Source organism: Phocoena sinus, chromosome 13 (assembly GCF_008692025.1).
Source record: "Phocoena sinus isolate mPhoSin1 chromosome 13, mPhoSin1.pri, whole genome shotgun sequence".
Lineage (NCBI taxonomy): Eukaryota > Metazoa > Chordata > Mammalia > Artiodactyla > Phocoenidae > Phocoena > Phocoena sinus.
The window spans coordinates 7943814-7965475 of NC_045775.1; the positions used below are offsets into that span (position 1 = coordinate 7943814).

General features: G+C 33.9%; 2 protein-coding genes across 2 annotated transcripts in view; one reads left to right on the forward strand and one right to left on the reverse strand.

Moving 5' to 3' along the window:
* The window catches only part of ROCK2 (Rho associated coiled-coil containing protein kinase 2), a 137723-nt gene that overhangs the window by 34415 nt on the left and 81646 nt on the right, over positions 1-21662 (reverse strand). Inside the window, exons 5-17 of the mRNA XM_032652509.1 lie at positions 21091-21351; positions 12348-12492; positions 9845-9983; positions 7660-7751; positions 6687-6846; positions 5072-5132; positions 4483-4494; positions 2309-2388; positions 2097-2145; positions 1381-1516; positions 1195-1286; positions 729-975; positions 239-345 (exon numbers count right to left, since the gene is read on the reverse strand). Of these exons, the coding sequence (XP_032508400.1) occupies positions 239-345; positions 729-975; positions 1195-1286; positions 1381-1516; positions 2097-2145; positions 2309-2388; positions 4483-4494; positions 5072-5132; positions 6687-6846; positions 7660-7751; positions 9845-9983; positions 12348-12492; positions 21091-21351 (1581 nt within the window). The remainder of the gene's footprint in view (positions 1-238; positions 346-728; positions 976-1194; positions 1287-1380; positions 1517-2096; positions 2146-2308; positions 2389-4482; positions 4495-5071; positions 5133-6686; positions 6847-7659; positions 7752-9844; positions 9984-12347; positions 12493-21090; positions 21352-21662) is intronic.
* Positions 15077-15683, forward strand: LOC116764176 (60S ribosomal protein L17-like). The gene has a single exon (XM_032652510.1). It carries the CDS (start codon positions 15095-15097, stop codon positions 15647-15649), a length of 555 nt encoding a protein of 184 aa, XP_032508401.1. The 5' UTR covers positions 15077-15094; the 3' UTR covers positions 15650-15683.

Below are 21662 nucleotides of genomic sequence, written 5' to 3' on the forward strand. Positions count from 1 at the left end.
ATTATACACCCCAAGAGACTCTCCCTTCATAAGCATCTAACATCTAAGGGCTGCTTGTAGTGTTATGGTATGCCTTAAAATACACATCCCTAATCTACATAACCAAGTGTGAATATAAGAAAGTACATGAGTGTTGGAAATATTTCAGTTACTAATTTTCCTTATTTTAAAATAAGTTTTTCAACCCGAAACTGTCTAGTCATTTACTTACACAAACGTAAAACTTAACATGTTTTACCTTTTCCAAATCAGTAAATCTCTCCTGTAGTTGTCTCTTCTCAATCTCTACTTTTGCTAATAAGATTTTGCCATTCTTTAAATCTTCTTCTAGGCCAGATATTCTACCTAAAATTGAAACATTTTTAAAAACAATAAACTCATATGGTATACCTATTAAACTTAGAGTAAAACATTTGGAATTCACCTCATTCTTTAAAGTTGTTATTAGCAGAACTTTTATAATTGTTGGTGTAGTGCTTTAGAGTTAATTCGACTGGAATCCAATCTACCACCTTTAGAAGTGGTTTGTTACTAAAAATACTTCATATATTTGAAAGTAAATCTTTCAACCATAAAATTTTGTAACAATGTATTTCTAATATGCTAACCTTACATAACAGAGTGTTATATTCAGACATGTGCTATTCCAGCACATTATCCATCATCTAAGGTTATTTCCAAAACACAAATCATTAAGATGAACTCAAGTACAATATCTACTTTAATACCTTGTAAATCATTAATAATCTCTGATCCATGGGTTCGGTCCCTCCTTTCAGATTCTAGAACTGACTGAAGATTGATAAATTCCTTTTCAAGTTTTAACTTGGCAGTCTCCAGCAGGCAATTTTTATCTTGCAGATCTCTATTGTTAGATTCCAGCTGTTGAATCTGTTTTGAACTTTCTGCCTGGGTTTTCCTTAACCGGGCTGCAGTATCAGATTCTGTTCGCAGCAAAGCATTGGTTTCATCCAGCTGTTATTCCATTCAAAACCAAAGAAACAACAAACAAATAAACACAGGTATATATGATGAAAATACCTTCAATTATTACCCCATTACTATTTAAAATAAACAAAAACCTAAAAAATATCTTCCTAGTGATTTCCTCTTCGTCACACTGCCAATTAAAACAAATGTTAACAGATAGTCATAAATAAAATTCAATATCCTTATAAACTGGGATCAACCTACTTGTCTCTGGAGTTGATTCACTTTCTCAGTGGATATTTGAGAGTTCTGATTTCTTTTTTTCAAATCTTCAAGTTGATCTTTTAAACTGTTAACTGTGATGAAAAGCATTTTAGCGGTAAGCTTCAACACAACACACACATACACACAAACATTTTCTCTTAGTATTTAATATTCTACACCACAAACCATCGTTCTCCAAATTTCGCTTCTTGTCTGCTTCTTGATCAGCTTTCCGCTGATATTCTGCATTTTTGTGCTGAAGAAGCGCCTTTTCTCTTTCTAATTGCCTTAATGCTGATTCCACATTTTTCCTTAAGGTAATCTGAAATAATGCTTGAAGTTATTATCAAAGGAAAGTATGTATAAAAATCAAACGAAAACAAAAAATATTTCAGTTACATCAAGCAAATAAAAAAGACCTTTAAAAAAGCTATTAACTGCCCTTTTGTTAAAACTACAATGTTTTCCATATTTTTTAAATAGCACACTATTCTTAAATAATCAAGACCATAAGTGCTTTGTTTACTATTGAAAGTCAAAATTTCTGTAACATTCCATCACCACTGAACCATCTTTACTTAATACAAACTATGGGTCTGAATAAAAAAAGAAACAATTGTCAATTTCTATTTTTAAGTCACGTAAGTAATATGAGTGCAATTTTCTTTTTACTTGAAATATCTACACATACTAAATTAACTCATTTGCAAAAACATAACAAAATGAAGCCTATTATCATGGTTACCCTATAATCTGAGAGTCCTGTCCACCAATACTACAAGGTAGATTTTACTATATAACAAGGTATGTATTAATATGGTACTAAAAGAACTCTGTAGATAAGTCAGGCATCAAAACTTTTTATGAACAAAAATGTTAATAAAAGCACAGAGCGACTTTACCTCTTCTTCTAGCTCCTTTGCTACTTTCTCTAGGCGAGTATTAACAGATCTAAAGAATTTCAAAGGCAACAGTAAGTAATTCTCTCCTAGTTTACAATAAAAACATTTACCATAAATTATAAAATTATCATATAATTACTTTTTAGCTCTTCTTTTTTAGTAAAATGTTTAAACTTACATTTTAAAATATAACAATTATCTACAAAACATACTTGCACTTCTGCTCTAGTTCCTCTTTGGCTTGTATCTCACTGCTAAGGTGTTCTTCTAATGTGTATAGTTTTTTCTGAATCTGTCAGAAAATAAGAAACTATAATTATAAAGTCTGATCATATTTAAAAGGTGAGCGGCTTAAAGAAAACAATGATAATCTCTTTTCTTTCAACTTAATATAGGTACAGTTTTTGTACATTCTTAATGTGATTTTTATTGACAGAGAGAAAAAATCCTCCATCTCTTGCTTTCTATTACAGTACACATGTATGTACGAACACACTATGTAAACATAAGAATAAAAAGCTCCGATCTTGGCAGAATTCTTCTATGACACCAAGTTTCTCATTCATTATGAACAAAGGATATCATTTGATACCCTCCATCATTTTGTAGATTATTTATTCGAAAATACTGTCACCATTTGTGCTTATAAAGATAAAAGGTCTACATCTGAAACAAACATTTGGAATATTTGACTGAACACGCTCAAAAATATATTACTTTTCTTAAAAATAATAAAAGCTCTTCCCATTTTTCCAAAGAAGACATGCAGATAGCCAAGAGACCTATGAAAAGATGTTCAACATGACTAATTATTAGGGAAATGCAAATGAAAACCATAATGAGATATCACCTCACACCTGTCAGAATGGCTATCATCAAAAAGACAAAAATAACAAATATTGGAGAGCATGTGGAGAAAAGGGAACCCTGGTGCAGTGTTGGTGGGGATGTCAATTGGTACAGCCACTATGGAGAACAGTATGGAGATTCTTCAAAAGATAAGGAAAGAACTACCATACAATCCAGCTATTCCACTTCTGAGTATTTATCTGAAGAATATGAAAACACTAATTCAAAAAGATATACGCACCCAAGCTTACGGAAACAACCTGAACACTCACTAGTGGATGAATGAATAAAGAAGATGTGGTATTATACACAGTGGAAACTACTACTCAGCCCTAAAAAAGTGAAATCTTGCCATTTGCAACATGGATGAACCTTGAGGGTATTAGAAATAAGTCAGAAAGTGAAAGACAAAAACCATATGCGGAAACAGACACACACACACACAGAAAAGGAAAGAAAATAAAACAAAGACAAACTCAAAGACAGGGAACAGATTGGTCATTACCAGAGGAAAAGGTGGTTAGGGCTGGATGAAGTGAGTGAATGGGGTCAAGTGTATGGTGATGGATGATTACTAGACTTTTGATAATGATCACTTTGCAATGAATACAGAAGGAGAATCATAATGCTGTATACCTGAAACTTATGTAATGTTAACATACCAATTTTCTCTCAAAAAAAGATATATAAAAGCTCTTCTTTATATCTTCCTACACTGTGCCAGGCAAAATACTGTGAAAAGTTGTCAACAATAACTCTTTTGGATAAATGACAACTAATTAATTACAAGTCATCTTGCTATAAGGCCAGATATGTCGGGCTTTAAACAAACTAAAACTACAGAAAGCATTAAATATTGCATTTTGGGAGCCTTACTGCCTTTATAAAGGATTTAACTTTTCAAGTTCCTTTTGTGTTTTAGGTACAGTGACAGGCACTTTACAGATATTGTCTCATTAATCCTAACAAAACCCCTAAAAAGATGGGTAGTATTACATCTATTCAATAAAGAAACTGAAATCCAAAAAAGGTGAACAGCTGGGCCAAGATAGCATAGCTACTAAGTGGCAGTGCCCAAAAGATCCTGATCTATTAGATTCCATGGCCAATGTTCTTTCCACTATTCTTTCTAGTGATTAGGTTCTCCATGATTTCTTAAATATTTCATATACCTTAAGCAAAACTCTATACTTCCCTAGTAAGAAAATACAGGCCAATGAACTAGTCAAGTTTAACAGCTTTTGGCTGCTACTACATTAGTATAATTCGATCACACTAGTTATCACATGCCAATCAAAAGTTCTTACCGCTACTTATATATCCTTAATAAATAAAAACAAGAAAATTATACAATATATATTTTAAACAACAGATCCATAGGAGCAATAATACAAAGAATACTTGGTAGAAAAAAGGTTGAGAACTTCTCTCTTGGGTAGGTGTAGTACTCCAAATGCTAGGTGGAATGTGATTATAACAAAACATCGCTAGAGTGATGAGATTTTCCTGTTTTTCAACATATTTGACATCAACATACCTCTTGACTCTCCTATTTAAAACAAAACAAAAACATTAAAATGCTTGTTATGCTTTGTAAAATTCCTAAAACACAAATCATACCAAAATTACCTAACTAATTTTTTTAGGTTTTGAAGAGAAAAATGTTTAGCATCCTCATTTATGTGTGTGTTCATGATTTAGCTTTGTATAGAGGTCACAAAATATTGTAACATTTTGATAAAATTATCCTTTATATGAATTCATTGCTAAATAGTCAAAATTTAAATCACCTACTATTTCTATATCCTTATAGCTTATTATCTGTACTCTTTTATAGTACTAAGATCATAAAATTTTCTAACTGGTAGAAAATACAGCTGTTTGTAAACCTACTCTATCACTTTTGCTACTAAAACTATGCCTAAAGCCATGTACAAGTCATCTTTTCACTAGCCATTGGATCTCACACAGTGATATTTGTCAAATAAATGAATCACTTCAATGTTATGCTGAACTGGATTGCAAGAAGGAATGCCATCTAAAAGTAGCATCAAGTGAACTTTAAAAATACAGGGATATTACTAAAATATTTGAACACACATAGAGTAGTAAAAATTTATACATACTTCATTTTTCCTTGATTGTATCGAATCATTTTCTTTACAAGATGGAGAGTCACTTAATAACCTAGAAAGAAAGGCAGGAAATAAATTCTTTTGCGTGTCATTTTAACTCATTTTCTAATACCAAGTTATTCTCAGAATTAAATTCCAACTACAGATTCTCTTTCTTTTCACTTCACCATATTTAAAATGAAGTAATATTTTCCCCTCTAGGGATGTATAACATTTTCAATCATTTAAAATGATAAATATTTCTTGCCTCTCACTCTTAAGCGGATGTTCTAGTCTTTAACATCGTTGAGACTGGAGTCACTAAATAGCACTACATTTTTCTCCCTATTCATCTCATTTTGAGTTCCTGTAACTATCTTATTCTTCTTTTCTAGAAATCTTCTGGAAAGAGATAGCTCTCCTCCTTTTCAAAAATAACATCTCTTGATCTCCAGGTCTTAATACACAAATCATCACTTCTATTTAACTGTTAATTTCTCGCTTAACTGGGTCCTTCCTCACTGTGTATAAAACATGCTTGGGTTTCTCCTGGCACTGATATCCTCAATTTAGTCAGCATTACAGTAGTTTTCAGAACACTGTCCTTAGCAGGATGACAATTCATGCTGGTTTGCCTGGGATTTTCCTGGTTTTAGCATGGAAGTCCCACACCACATCCCAGGAAACCCCTCAGTCCTGGGGAAACTGTAATGGTTGATCACCCCAACCATTACACACATGGAAATACCAAAAATTTCTCAAATATATGTTTCTCAAACATCTTTAATACTTCATTCAACTATTGAACAGTTTTCAGTGGCTCTTTACTGCCTGTCAAAGTCAAAAGTCCCTTAGCACAGCACACAACAATCATCTGTTGCATTATGCTTCCCCTAAACTCCAACTCCAGTCTATTTTCTAATTTTATACCCAATAATCACTCCAGTTGACCAATATGTATTGAATGATCTTGTGCCAGGCTCTGCACTACATGGAGGGATTACAGGCAAGAAAATCACAGTTTCATTAAATCCTCCAAATGGTCATGATACAGTGATATATATATATATACCCTCTGTTTGAACCCTACTGGACTATACTACTCTGCTCCCAAAGTATGCTTACATTCCAAACTTTTCCTTCCACTATTCACCTCCCCACTATACTCACCTAACCTCCTTACATCTCAGCCATTCAAAACCCTTTCTTAACTTTAGACTTGGCTAAGATGCTACCTCTTCCCTGAGGTCTTACCTGACTTTCCCCTACCCTCGTCCCAAAGAGATGTGACTTTTATTTTTCTTCTGAACCATCTCATATCTTTTTGGTACGTTTCTTAAGGCAAATATCACATTCTACCCTTTATTATGACTATATAATTCTCCTATATCCCTTATTAGTTGACAAGCTCCTTCAAAAGCAGGTGTTTGGTCTTACTCTATATCCCCCAAAGAACACAGAACATTGCCTTACATTCATTTGCAAATGAATATCATATAATATTCTATGAAAAAACTCAGTTTAAAACAAATTAACACTTTATCTTCTATAATTCAGTCTCGAAGTAAGACAACTCTTTATAGCTAGATGCTGAAAACAATAAAAATGTAACGAACAAATCACATACAAATTTTCTCTATAGTAGGTAAATCCTATAAAAGGCAGCTGATTTCCCACAAAAGCTTTAGGAATTGGGAAGGTTTCTACATCTCCTTTATCATCTTCAATGTCATCAAAATTGCTGCTGTCTATGTCACTGCTGAGTTCAGGTACCACAGGAGCTGCCGCTATTAAAAGAAAAGAAACAAGTTATTTAATAATAATATATCTGATTTAAAATTATATAAATGACCCCTGTTTTGTTTTATATTAGTAATTATATATTATTAATATGTTATATAAATATTAACATATTATATATTGATTCATTAACAGTACTATATTATTATGATTTACTATAGAACATTTTAGTAACAGATTTTATCATTTCAAAGAATTGAAATTTTATGTGTTTTATTATTATATTAGATTGGTTTTAAATATAGATAAATCAATCAAACAAGGAAAGCAGGATGTTATTATTCTACGTGTTAAAATTACAAGCAGCAATAACTTGCCTATACGTTCTTTAGTCTTCAGTTTTCTACATTCTTTAAGTAGAAATATTTCTTACTCTTCAAATGAATTAATGTTAAATATACATGAAGTTTAAATGAATCATTATGCTTACCCTAGTATTCACCAGAGTATGGTCTCCATAAGTAACTAATTACTGATTTATTAATTCAAACAACTGAATTAAAGAATTATATTTCCCCAATTCTGAAAATTACTGAGATCCATAAAACTTAGCTTAACAAATTAAGAAACCTATGTTTATCATAAAAGCACTGGGAAAGAAAGACATATTAGTTTGCTAAGATACTGAGGTAATATTAATTTAGTTATAAGTACTGCTTCAGAACAAATTGAAATGAAACCTCTCAATTTAAAAATTAGTTAGCATTAAGTGTACAGACATGTTTATTAATTCAGAAGAGGAATCAATTTATGAGATTTAAAATGTGATGAAGTGGAAATATTTAAATTTATTGACTTACTCTCTCTTATGTTATCCCAATTCCATTGATCATTCTTAAAGAAAGGATGTTGTTTGATTTCTTCTACCCCATTTCTTCCAAGTCGTACCTCCCTAAACAATGCAGTTAAAAATTGTATTATAAAGAGTAACATTATATAAATACAAAAATATTAACTCTTATCTCAACAAGGATCAAAATAAGGATCAGAAATGAGTTTAAGATATCTTTATTAAAAGCTTCAGCTTAAATGTTGCTCAAAAATAAGCAATCTAATTTTATAGTATATGATTGCTCTAGATAGTAAATGCCATGGAAAGGGAAATATGTTTCCACCTGTTTTGTGTCAAATGAAAGTACGAGATTTTCAATGAAAAAAATCATCTGCGTGTGCCAAAACCACGTGACCAACTTTAGGGGGTAAAATGGATGGAGATTTAACTTTTGGCATAGAAGAGTTTTTTAAAACCTTTCTAATAAACGTTATTATAAAAAATCCTCCTCCTTTCTTAAAAAGAACTCACATATTACGTTTGAAGCTATCCATGTTTACTCTGGATATATCTACATCTATATAAAATATAAATTGTTAAATATATATTACATTTATATTAAAATTATCATTCTGAATACAAAAAAATGTTACTAATAATTTCATTTTTTGACATGTTGAGTCTTCAGTGAAGACTATATGGAAATAAAAAACATTTTTTATATGTCCCTGGAGCTATGTTTAATATAAACAAAAAAAGCTGTAAAGTTTAGAAGGAAGTGCTCTTAGCCACACTGATGGCATTAAATTCTTTTCAAACTACCTTTTCTCCACCTACAATCATTACTTAGACTGCAACCACACCTCCCCATAAATTGCTACGGCAAATATTTCATGAATGGTACTCCTTTCATTAGCATATGCTGTATCCTGTTTTATATTTTACCCTTCAGCACAAATTATGGTCATTCCCATCAACTCCATCTAGTCCTCAAATCAAACATTATTTTGAGTTTATCACCATGTATTATTATTCATTAATCATGTAATTAACAATCAAAGTTTTATTGTACAAATGATTGATAAACATATAAAAATGATTAAGCTGTCTAATGAGGAAAAATATAATTTTCTTTCTTTGTATGGAAAAAAAATAATTCATAATACTTAGTTTGACAAGAATGAGGGAAACAACTATTAATAATGGAAATATACCCTGATGTGGCTTCTCTGGGGGTCAAATTTGTAACTCAAGTAGGTCAATTTTAAAATGTATCTCCTAGAATTCCACCTTTAAGATTTTATCCTACAAAACGCACGCAAAGATAAATGTATAAGGATAGTCACTGCAGTACTGGTTCTAACAGCAACTGGCTAACAGGCAACAATAAGGTGTGCTGAGGAATCACAGCATCTTAGGGCAAGAAATGTTCTTAGTTATCATCTAATCTGATCCCATCATTTTAAGGATGAGTAAAATTACTTCCCCAACAAGTAAAATAATTTTCCTAAAATCATAAAGCTAGTGAGGTAAGTCTGGACTGAGGTGGAAGCACCCACTTATATGTGTTAGTCCTTTAATAGGATGACTCCTATTACAAATATAAAATGGGAAACCAGAAAAGAACAGAATAGAGAGGGCAAGGAAGAAACTTCAAATAGTTTTCTAGCTTCTCTTTTTAAGGCAGGTTTTCACAACAATGTTCATCTAGTTTGTTTCAAGAAATACAGAATTTCCATGATGGACTTGCTCATATTCAAATGCAAATTAAAAACGGTTGGGAAGGAGGCACTCTCAAATCAAACACAGATAGTTTTTAAGATTATTAACTTTTGAGTATTTATCTGCCCAAAAATGTTCTCTTCTCAAAAGTTGTACAATCAAGAGCAGTACGGCTTAAATCACCTTAGAGGATAAAATATGAATAATACAGAAGTTTTATTTCTCTCAAATGCATTATTTTACCAAGTTCTGATTTTTTCCTTTTTAGACATGAGGGTTAAGATTAGAGTTAGATTACCATTAGGCTGCACATACAAAATGACAAGGGTAACCCAACACCAGGCTTAGCAGTAGGAAAAGGCTAAACCAGAATTAAATGCAATTTGGATAAAAAGATTGATTTTATATGTAAATAAGAGTTAGGTATGCTTTCATTTCTACAAATCCAGAAGTTAAAAGGATTCTCTATAAAGAAATTCAATGTATATTACCTATCTGTTAGGAAGGCACAGATGAGATTCTTCGCATGTTTAGAAATTTCTGCATCTTCAGGGAAACATAGTGAGTTTTTATGATCCATAATTTTGCTATATGTTCCTACCAGTGAATCTGCATAAAATGGAGTATCCCCTAAAGTTCCAAGAAAAAAAGAGTGTAACAGAGAATGCAAATTAAACATTTTTCACCTAATATTTAAACATGTTAAGTTTAAATTTGTCACATGCATGGAAGAACGAAAAGGTCTACGGGCCAGGAATCTCAGTCAAAACAAACAGGCGCACACCAAGAATATATTTAAATTATAATCATACCAATGAACCATGAACTTTTAAGAGCAAAATAAAATCAATACTAACTGTAGAATTTGTTGGGTTTTTAAATACATAATGGGAAAAAAAACCAATTTACTGGATAATTTAAAAGATTACTAGGTGGGGTCAGATCAGTTAGTGCTTAAGTTAAATCAGCCTTTTATGTTATACAATACAATAGTCACTAGCTACAATTGGCACTTTAAAGTTAAATTAATTACAATAAATAAAATGAAAAATTCGGTTCCCTAGTCACACTAGCCATATTTCAAGTGCTCGATATGGCAGGTGCCTACCGCACTAAACAGTGCAGACGTAAACCACTTTCATCATGATAGACTGGACAGTGCAGCTCTAAGAGTTAGATCAGCCCTATTGTTTTACATACGAGGAAGCCAGGCCCAGACAGATGACGTGTGATTTGCCTAAGATGACACACAGCTAGAGTTGAAAACGGCAGAAACAGCCTCCTAATGCAGTGTTCCTGCTGACTGATGACTGTGATAAATAGGCATTGAAGCAAGTGTAAAGACAGAAAATGTTCACGGCATCATCTTGGCCAGTATTCATCTAAAGCCACAAGAGTTAAAGGCCCTGCCAGTATGCCTCAACCACAAGTCACCTTAGTACAAATCAGACTTCCCCAAATCAGCCAAAAAGGAGTGTTCAGGTAGATAGTTTTTGCTTTCCAAGGGTGGCAGAGGAGAGTTTTGAATTCAAGATTTTTCTAGTGCAACTTTTAACTGCAGTAGACTCTTTTAATTGAAGTCCAGTCAACCAACCTGATGAGCAAGCACCAGAGCAGGCTCAGAATACTGCAAATTAGTGCCATTCAAACTCATTAAATTCAGCTCTCAGAGCTGAAAACAGCAGCAGGAATTTAAATGGTCTCTTCAAACCCAGGTGACTTCCTCCAAAGTATATTATTTTATAACCCCCTGGGAGAGTCTAGGCAAATGATGGAATATATTCTACTTTCCAAAGATTACAAGACACACCCAATGAATCATCAGATAGGGCCTAGAGGTGGGGAGAATAGATAGCTACCTGAGAACATACAGTGTGTACAAAGAGACCCACTACAAAAACAAAGGCCCAAAACAAAGTAGGTTACAGAAGGACATGAGACTACGCATAGCAAGATCAGTGCTACACAGACACATATAGTCATCAAGAGAAGGCACTTTAACCACAAAAAAGTTCCATGACTAATCGTTATTTAAATTCGTACTGATTTTTTTTTAGCAATAAACATACTCAGTTATGTTTATAACTATACAGATTTTACAGATTTCCACTACTAATTTCTTTTAGTCATCTTCTAGAAAATAAATTCCCCAACTTCTAAAACTATATTTTCAATTCTAAAGTCATTTCATATAACGCTATTAGCCTTAACACATTTGACTCTTAAAGAAGAATTTTGCTACATCTCCCTCAACCTGAAACCAGGGGAGTCAGCCACTGGCTTCCTTGGCCAGAAGATATTTTTGTGACCCTAGTACTTAGGAATAGGAAATCTTAAAAATGAAATCTATGATGTAAAGAAAAGTTTTGAAATACTTGAATCTTTCAAATTTTGATCTGGTCAAAGTAAAAGAAATTATTTAATTTGCCTCTGAGTTTACTGAGACTGAAATATTATTATAAAATATATTTATCTTGATAGTCAAATGGTCAATAACTATATTTATGATTTATTTGACTAGAACTACAAACCAAATATATATACAAGTAATAAATATAAGAAACACAGTGTACAAAAATTAATTACATAAACTGAGTACTTTCAGTTCCTTATTATAATTAGAATACCAGCCTTATAATTTAAATATTTACAACAAATACTCCTGATTAAGAAAATCTTAGAATGAAGGCCCATTGCAACTATAAACTTGCTTCTTGTTCTAATATTTTCTTAATACAAAAGGTCTATTGGAGGAATATTTCCTAGCAGTAGACTTTCAATTCCTTTCATATTCTACTCCATTACTGTGCCAGAATGAGGATTGGTTTTAATTTTCCAATCAATCATCTGTCATATCAGACACTACTAATTCAGTTTTCAGAAATACTACTTTTTCCCTAGAACACAAGCAATTCATTTTTTTATAGTCTCACATTCTTGACTTAGAACTAAAGTGTTATGAGATGGGTTTTGAAAAAAGAACAACTTACTTACCCACCAGCATCTCAAAAAGGAAAACACCCACAGACCACCAATCACATTCTCGCCCATAGTAACCATCACCCCCTTGTGATTTCAGGACCTCAGGTGATATATAATCAGGTGTTCCAACTGCTGTATCACAATGCACCATGCCTGTCTGGGTAAAGTGCAGAGAGAGAGAGAGAGAAAATGTATATAAAATGTCTATAAACACACACACACATAAGCGCAACTAATTCATTGATTATTATTAAATATACAGTGACTACACATGGCTACCAAGAGACCTTCATTGCTGACATGGCTTTGGGAGGACAGGGGATAAATGCATTATGAAATGCATAAAAATGTCTGGATTATGGGAGATCAGGGATAATTTTCCAACTCTAAAATACAGGAGGCTTCATCAATGAAAGAAGAAAAAGGTGGTTAACTTCATGGGAATTCCATGCAAATCAACATCTTTTGTTTCTTTTTCTTACACCATGAAGGAGTTACAAGAGAAGTACAAAATGTGGTCTTAAGGCACCTGACCCGGGGAAAAGAAAAGAATCATTAGAGAAAGAAAACTTTGATATTTCCAAAGAAACTGCAGTAATGAAAATTACAAAGGCCCCAGTTTTGGAGATTGTATTAAAAAATAGTTCTTATTATACCAAGAAAAAAATGGGGGGAAATAGATCAAATGTTTAAATCAAAAGATCTTTATAGTTTGAAAGCTGCACCTCCAAGCTGCATGTTTAGAAATGTGGAGCTGTGGTATCAAGATATTTGGCAAAATGATTAAAAACACCTTTTTCTGTGTTTAGTTTCAGTGGGTAGTAAGATAATCCCTATCTTATGTCTTTTTGACAAGGACAAGAACCACTGTAGATATTATCTACGTGTGTGTATTTTGCAGCATGTATGTGTTTGTGTATGTTTGTGTATATGCTGCAAGATTAAATCACGACAGTATACAGTAGTGTGATCCTAAATAGTACCTGTTCACCTCCAACTATGTACAAACGTGCAAAGACTTTACAGATTAACTTAAATGCCCTTCATTTCCTTTACCTGCCTGGTTAAAAAGTGTGTCACCTACGTTCCTTAAAACGAAGCTATACAACTACCAAAATACTAAGTATTATAACCACCTTGGAAAAAGGAAGTTCAATGTATTTTATAAACATGATTTATATAAATGTTTTTATTTAAATGCAATAAAATGTATATTAAACATGAGAGATTAATTTTAGAAGCAATCTTTTCTTTCCTCAAATCAGCAGAAATAACTCAATGATTTTATTTTCCCAAGTATTCAGCAAATAGAGGTCATTTTAGTTTGAATATAAATTAATAAAATAAAACATTTGGAAATAATTGAGCAAATTATGATGGTAATACTCTGTAAGGGTTATTACTTAGGATAAAAAATGAAGATGACAGTGCCTGACTACAAAAGGCAGTGTATAAAATTAATTTTTATCATTAACTATCCTACATTTTAGACTTCTACTGAAGGAAAAATTCATAGAGACTTACTAGGGTAAATAAAATCTCTTTATTTCACATGTATCCATATAAATTAACTTCAAAAAAATGAATCTTGTGAGACTTAAGAGCTAAAACCTGGCCAGACACAAAAGTGCCACTAAAAGAAAAATTATTTAGCACTCAAAGGTTCAGAAGAAGGAGAGCAAAGGATAAGATACAAAAAAGAATTGGCGGACAAGTTAGACTTCAGAGGAGAGAGGGTTGGTATGATAGCTTAGACAGAAAAAAGAGCAAAAACAAAGGGACAAGGATGACTTTATATAAAACAGACTGAAGAAATGCAGTAAAGTCCAAATCAGCTAAATGTAAAGTTTCACACTGATGAAGTTGGGAAAGGTAAGATGGAGATCAGTTTGAATAACCGATTACTTGTAGAATAAATACTTTGGTAGGAGTAAAGAATTTTTACTAGGTAAACTGTGTTACTGGTACTCTGTTTTTGGAAAATTAATATTCTAACCACCATCTTTGGCAACCACCTATTGAGAGTTAAAATTTTTTTTAAATAAACATTTGGGAAAGATATTTAAAAACTATCTCATGGGGGCTTCCCTGGTGGTGCAGTGGTTGGGAGTCCGCCTGCCAATGCAGGGGACACGGGTTCAAGCCCTGGTCCGGGAAGATCCCACATGCCGCGAAGCGGCTAAGCCCATGCGCCGCAACTACTGAGGCTGCGCTCTAGAGCCCGCGAGCCACAACTACTGAAGCCCGTGTGCCTAAGAGTCCGTGCTCTGCAACAAGAGAAGCCCCCGCTCACCACAACTAGAGAAAGCCCACGTGCAGCAACGAAGACCCAATGCAGCCAAAAATAAATAAATAAAATAAATAAATTTATTTAAAAAAAAAAACAACCTATCTCATGGGGAAGTTCTCAAATTATATAAATATTAAATCTACATCTATTACAAATGTAGGAAATATAGGAAGCCTAAAATGCAGAAATACAGGAAGGCTAAACCACAAACTAAAGAGATTGGTTTACCTACAGGGGGTGAGTGGGAAAAGGGTAGAAAGAAGCAAGTACAGGAATGGGATGGTGGGATAAGGAGGGGGTGACCCTTCCCTGAGCATGCAATTTGTATAGTTCTGACTCTTAAACCAGACGAGTGCTTCACATATCCAAAAAACAAAATCAACCAGATGTGGGACAACTCTAAATAGAATACAAACAGTAAGAAATGGACCTGGCTTTTCCAGTAAGTGGCCTGAGGTGACCTCTAAAAATGGTTCGCTATTCACTTGACCCAGAAAACCCCACAAAATCATGCAAGCCAAGAGGTTCACATCTTCGTATTCACTTTAAGAACACTAGTGAAACGGCCCAGGCCATTAAGGGTATGCATATCCGAAAAGCCACCAAGTATATGAAGGACGTCACTTTAAAGAAGCAATGTGTGCCATTCCGTGGTTACAATGGTGGAGTTGGTAGTTGTCCCCAGGCCAAACAGTGGGGCTGGACGCAGGGTCGGTGGCCCAAAAAGAATGCTGAATTTCTACTGTACATGCTCAAAAATGCAGAGGGTAGTGCTGAACTTAAGGGCTTAGATGGAGATTCTCTGGTCATTGAGCATATCCAGGTGAATAAAGCCCCCAAGATGGGGCGCAGGACTTACAGAGCTCATGGTTGGATCAACCCATACATGAGCTCTCCCTGCCACACTGAGATGATTCTTACTGAAAAAGAAAGGACTGTTCCTAAACCAGAAGAGGAGGTTGCCCAGAAGAAAAACATATCCCAGAAGAAATTGAAGAAACAAAAACTTATGGCCTGGGAATAAATGCTGCAAAAAATAAATGCAAATAAAAGTAAAAAAAAGAAATGGACCTGTTTCATAAATTAATAACATAACCACACCAAAGAGAGTAGAGAGTTAAAGAACTGACCTAGGTTACTTTGGAAAACAGTTGTAGTGTAGATAATGAGAGCCAGTTTTCTCACTATCCAAAGAAGTAATCATGAAACAGGAAGGAGGAAGACTAGAATGAACCCTGTGGTGTAGGACTAGAATCAGAAGTATCATATGAACTCATAATTTTTAATACACTTTATATACAGACAGGTACAGAATTAAATATGAACATGTGTGTGCATGTGAGTTAGTAGGCACGGTATATACAATATACACACATCCACTGACAGAGCCTAGAAATAATGACACTCCAGGAGCAATGAGTACATCCAGCACCCAAATACTGATTTTTAAATACCATTCTTAAATAAAAGGAATTAGAGCTTCTTGGAGAAGTGTTTGATTCCAGGCCTGGGACAGAGAAAATATAAGATAAGTGTTCAACAGATGGAAGGGAGGGAGGGAGGGACGGCGGGAGGGACGGAGGGAGGGAAGAAAAAAGAAATAAAGAAAAGAAATGCTCCCTAAAGGGTACATTTGGGGAAAGACATAGAAGCCAACTTAAAAAGCCTTCACAAGGTAAGCAAACTCTGGACTGACTTTCAATGTGTGAGTAGGAATTTGCCAAGCAGAGTATATTCAACAGCGTATATGAAGGCCAGGAATCATAACATACCATGGTATAAAAAGAACTGTATGTAATTTAAGACCTCTGAACCACAAGGTATAAGAGGTCAAATGATACAGAATGAGGGTGAAAAAGTAGGCAGGGATCATATCACCATAAGAGGCTTCATATGACTAGCTAAGGAGTTTGAACTTTATTCAGTAGGTGACAGAAATCTACTAAAGGGTTTCAAGCTGGAGAGCAACATAAACAGGTATGCATTTTCAAAAGCTTCTTCAAAAGTACTTTACCTTAAATGGATCAGATAATGTGTGTTTGCTAAATACATGAGTGTTTTATAACTGACAAAATATCATAAGTCGAGAGATTTACTGAAAACACAAAATGGGTCAATCACAAATCTTGGAGTTGCTCTAAGAAACTATTCAAAATGCCTGCTGTTGGGACTTCCCTGGTGGTGCAGTGGTTAAGAATCTGCCTGCCAACGCAGAAGACATGGGTTCGAGCTGCGGTCTGGGAAGATCCCACATGCTGCGGAGCAACTAAGCCCGTGCACCACAACTACTGAGCCTGCGCTCTAGAGCCCGCGAGCCACAAGTACTGAGCCCTTGTGCCACAACTACTGAAGCCTGCACGCCTAGAACCCGTGCTCCGCAACAAGAGAAGCCACCGCAATGGGAAGCCCGCGCACAAAGAAGAGTAGTCCCTGCTCACTGCAACTAGAGAAAGCCCGCGCAGAAACAAAGACCCAACGAAGCTAAAAATAATTTTTTTAAGTTATAAAAAGAAAAGAAAAAAAATGCCTCCTGTGAGGGTGGAAAAGAAAAACTGTAAGTGAAATCCTTAATTATCAGAAGCGTTGAAAGCTTCAGCTTGACTACTACATAGTCTGGAGCATATTCAGTCCATTTGAACAATTAAAAATGAGCACTTGCACCAGGGGCTACTTTCTCAGAGAGGCGTGTCCCCTCCCTGCCTCGTAAGACTGCTGGCTAGTGGAAGGTCCTGCTTCTTGTGCTCTATCTAGAAGACAGCCCAGTTGCTTCAGAACTCCATTTCCATCTGCAATTTGCGGCACACACAGGCGCAAAGCTGCCTGTTATTCCAATCATCTCCCTGGATACCAATTATTATTTTCGTTTGGGCTCTGGTTACAAAGCTGCATAGCTTTTGAATGGTCTATTCCTATTGCTCCCATAAACCTGTCCTTTTAAATGTATAATTTTGCAGAAAATAGGGCTTTTCAGAAACATGAGTAGAAATGCCTGTATTTTAAAAACTGATGTCACTTGTAGAAGGGTTAAGAACACTAACATTTTACCTGTTAGCTTTTAAAAATTTATAGCTTCAATCTAATCCAATGGTATACACTAGAATATTAATGGATAAAATCTTATACTATTTTCAGTAATTTAAAATACTAATGTAAAATTGTGCCTTAAAAGGAGGTAAAGGTTGCTATGAAATGCATAATGACAGGCATGGAGGCATAGTCAACTTATCTGATCAATGCAGGTAATTTTAAATAGCAGTACTCCTTGACTGTCACTGAGATAATCTAGATGTAAATATACTAACTGTGACTTTCACTCACACCCAGATATTTATTTCAGGGAGAAAAAGGATAAAAACACCCAGAAAACTGTGTAACCTGCAATCTATCAATGACAGAATTTAATGAAACAGCATTACTCTTATCAGTGATAGTAACAATTTTAGTCCTTATATAAGGTTATAATTTTATAGTTGTATTTTACTTTGCTTTTATCCATGAAATAATGTTTTATGTGAAGCCAGAAGAGCTAAAAAATAATTCGAGCATCTCTGTCTTTATTACAGATAAAGGGTTGGCAAACTTTTTGTATAAAGAGCCAGACAGTAAATATTTTAGGCTTTATGAGATACACAGGGTTTCTATTGCATATCTTCTTTTTAAAAACAAGTTTTTAAAAATGGAAAAAACGTTTTGAGCACAGAAACTATACAAAACTAAGCCACAGGCCAGATTTGGCCCTGTGCTCTAGTTTGTCAATCCCTTCTATAGATATACAGATGAGTAAGAATGAAACTATGAACATTTCTAATGGCTCTAAGACCATAATTATAATCAAAGGCAAACGAAGTGATGAACCTGAAACTTGCAATAACACTATTCTCATTAACAACTAACATAACAAAATTATAAATTCTATGTACTATAGTTTTAATTAAAAATTCCTTTGTTCTTCAACATTACATAGTTACTCTCATTATTAATATTACTGGAGGAACGGGGGTTTGGCGTAAAACAAACAACATTCTAAAAGTTCAATATTAACAAATATATTTGACTACATCATAATTAAGGATTTCTGTTCAAACAAAGATACAGATGAGTAGCACACTGGAAGATGATTATTAGTGATATCTGTTGAACCAGTATCTAGATTATATAAGGAATCCCTGCACATCAACAAACCACCAATTTTTAAAGGGTCAAAAGTACACAACACAGGTTAATTCACAAAGGAGACTGAGAAGTATATGGAGAAAGGTTTGACATCAACTGTTAAGATTAATAAAAAGTTTAAAAGATACTACTTTGCACACCAATGGAATTTGGTAAGATTTAGAGAGGGAATAAAAGGAAGGATGAGTGAGGATATGGGGAGACGGGATCTCTCATGCACTATTAGCAAGAGGTTATAACATTTACAGCCATTCTGGAGACCAGGTAATACTTCATGTATCCTCTGAGATCGTACTCTCACTTCTAGGGTTTATATTTAGAGGAAACCCTTGTCAGAATAGACAGACACGAGACATGTATGAAAATGTTCAACATGGTACTGTTGGTAACAGGGAGCTGGATGTGACTTAGGGGGAATAATAAGTAAACAGTAATAACACAAGGGGGAATTATAAGTAAAATTAAGAGATACTATGGAACACTAAAAAGCAGTGAGCTACTTTACATATATCAGGAATAGACATAAAACAATGTTGCATGAAAAAAGTTAACAACAAAATGACAATCCGTTATACTATTTATACATATGTACACTATACTAATAGTCTCTAAGAGCTTATAAACACATTACAATGGCTGTGTATTAGGGGAAAAGAGAATAAGACAAAAACTGAAAGGGGGGAAACATAATTAAAAAAAAAAAAACAAGATGGGGCCTTTGTGTATACTACTGATGACAATAAGCTGTGAGCCAAGGAGCATAATTAACTGAACCATATGTACCTGAATTAAAAATAGTAAACAAAATTATATATACCATATTTTTATTTTGCCTTACAAAGAAACAAGATACTTAGATAGCTGAATTTAGTACTCACTTACATGCTTATAAAATTATCTTGTAAACCACATATTCTGTTCCGTTCCTCTACACCTTCTTTCCTTAACCACCTTTACCTATCCTAAACACATGTGGTGTGATTTCTCTGCACCCTCCCAAGTTTCCGATTTAATGAAAATAAGAATACACTCATAGATGTGCAGCACATAAACATCATTCGTTACGTATAAGAGACATTAAAAAGTTTAGCGTTCTATTAGAAAATTATTTCTACTTTATTTTCATTAAATATGATTTTCACTGTTAATCACTTCATACTGTAGTATGATAAACACCACAAGAGGGAGCTTTGGGTACAATCAAATACTCTACCTACTAAACATTAATGTATGCAGAACACAAACATAGTAATACTCTATGAAGAAGACCAAAGAACCAGAGGGATGTTACGTTTTAGCTGGGCAAACAGGGCATACAATCCTAGTAGAGAAAAGTGGCCTGTGCAGTGCAGCACAAATTCTAAATAAGTAACATTGTGGAAATTATGACAGGGAGTGATCAGTCAGCTTAGGGTTATCAGGCAGCACTTTCTACAGGAGGTAAAAATCTGAGCTGAGCTTGGAAGACTATGGATCGCTGATGATGGCAGGACAATCAATAAAAGTGAATATCACACAGGAGACATAAATAAGTTAAGAAGTAAAGAGAAAAGAAAAATCAGCTTAATTCAAAATAAGCATCTTGACAAGATAATTAACAAGAATACATAGGAAATAAAACATGATCCCTCCCCATCAGGAATTACCGCCAGGAATTACAGTACACTTACAGAGGAAAAAGACAAGGGATATAAATTTCGCAACAAAAATAAATCAACACCATAGTTAGCTATGAAGTTAATGCTACTGAATCAATTAATCATAATATGAACTGTTCAACAGGTAAAAGCTCAACAATAAACTTGCCCCCAAGTGTATTCTATGTGGTTGATACAGATGGGGTTGGTAGGAGTTGGTAAATTTCTACCTTACCTCTTTTATTAAAGGAAAAATACAGAAATAATAATGATGATAGAAATACCCATGTACCTTAATTTATATTTTGTGTCCTACTTCTTCAACTAGATCATTATATGCACACGAACTAGTTTTGATTGGTAGCAAATGTTTGTCAAGATTCTATGAGGAAGATAACTATTTATCTGATAACTAGTTATTTGAGTTTTTATTTCTCTTGGATTCACCAAATCTACAAAGTACTCTACAACTATATGAATGATTAGTAAAGTAAATGTTTTGATTTGGATATTTTATTACCTTGTCTGAGTCATTACACAGTTAGCAAAACTAAATTTATCTTTGTTTAAAACTATGAAGTCCAGATTTCAAGTGTTCCTTTATTTTTGTCTCTCAGAAAACTACCATTTTTTTTTTTACTTGCTTGTTACTTACTTCATCCATCTTCATACATGTGCCAAAATCTGCTAATTTTAGATGTCCGTGTTTATCCAAGAGCATGTTGTCAGGCTTCACATCTCTGTGAATTAAACCCATGGAGTGTATGGCATCCAAAGCAAGAACAACTTCAGCAGTATAAAATTTGGCCCATTTTTCAGGTACATCATAGTTACTCATAAGGTTTACAAGGTCTCCACCAGGCATGTACTCCATTACCATGTACAGATACTTATCATCTTGAAAGGCACAAAAGAGCTGGAAAACAAAACAAGAAGGAAAAAAAAATTTTTTTAATTTAAAAAAAGAAAAGAAATGAAAGAACGAAAGAGAAAGAAAGAAAACCAAAACCATTAAGAGAACAAAACCCCAAAGCTATTACTGCTATTGAAAAAGATAAATTATTGTATAACCAAAACAGCGTTGAACTTTAGGAAATCTGTGATTTTAGATTTGGACATCTTTAATGGAAAAACCGTTATCAAATAAAGCTTTTATATGGGTATCTTCTTCATGCTTACTAAAAAAATATGCATAAATGTATCATTTTCCCTCTCAGAGAATACAGG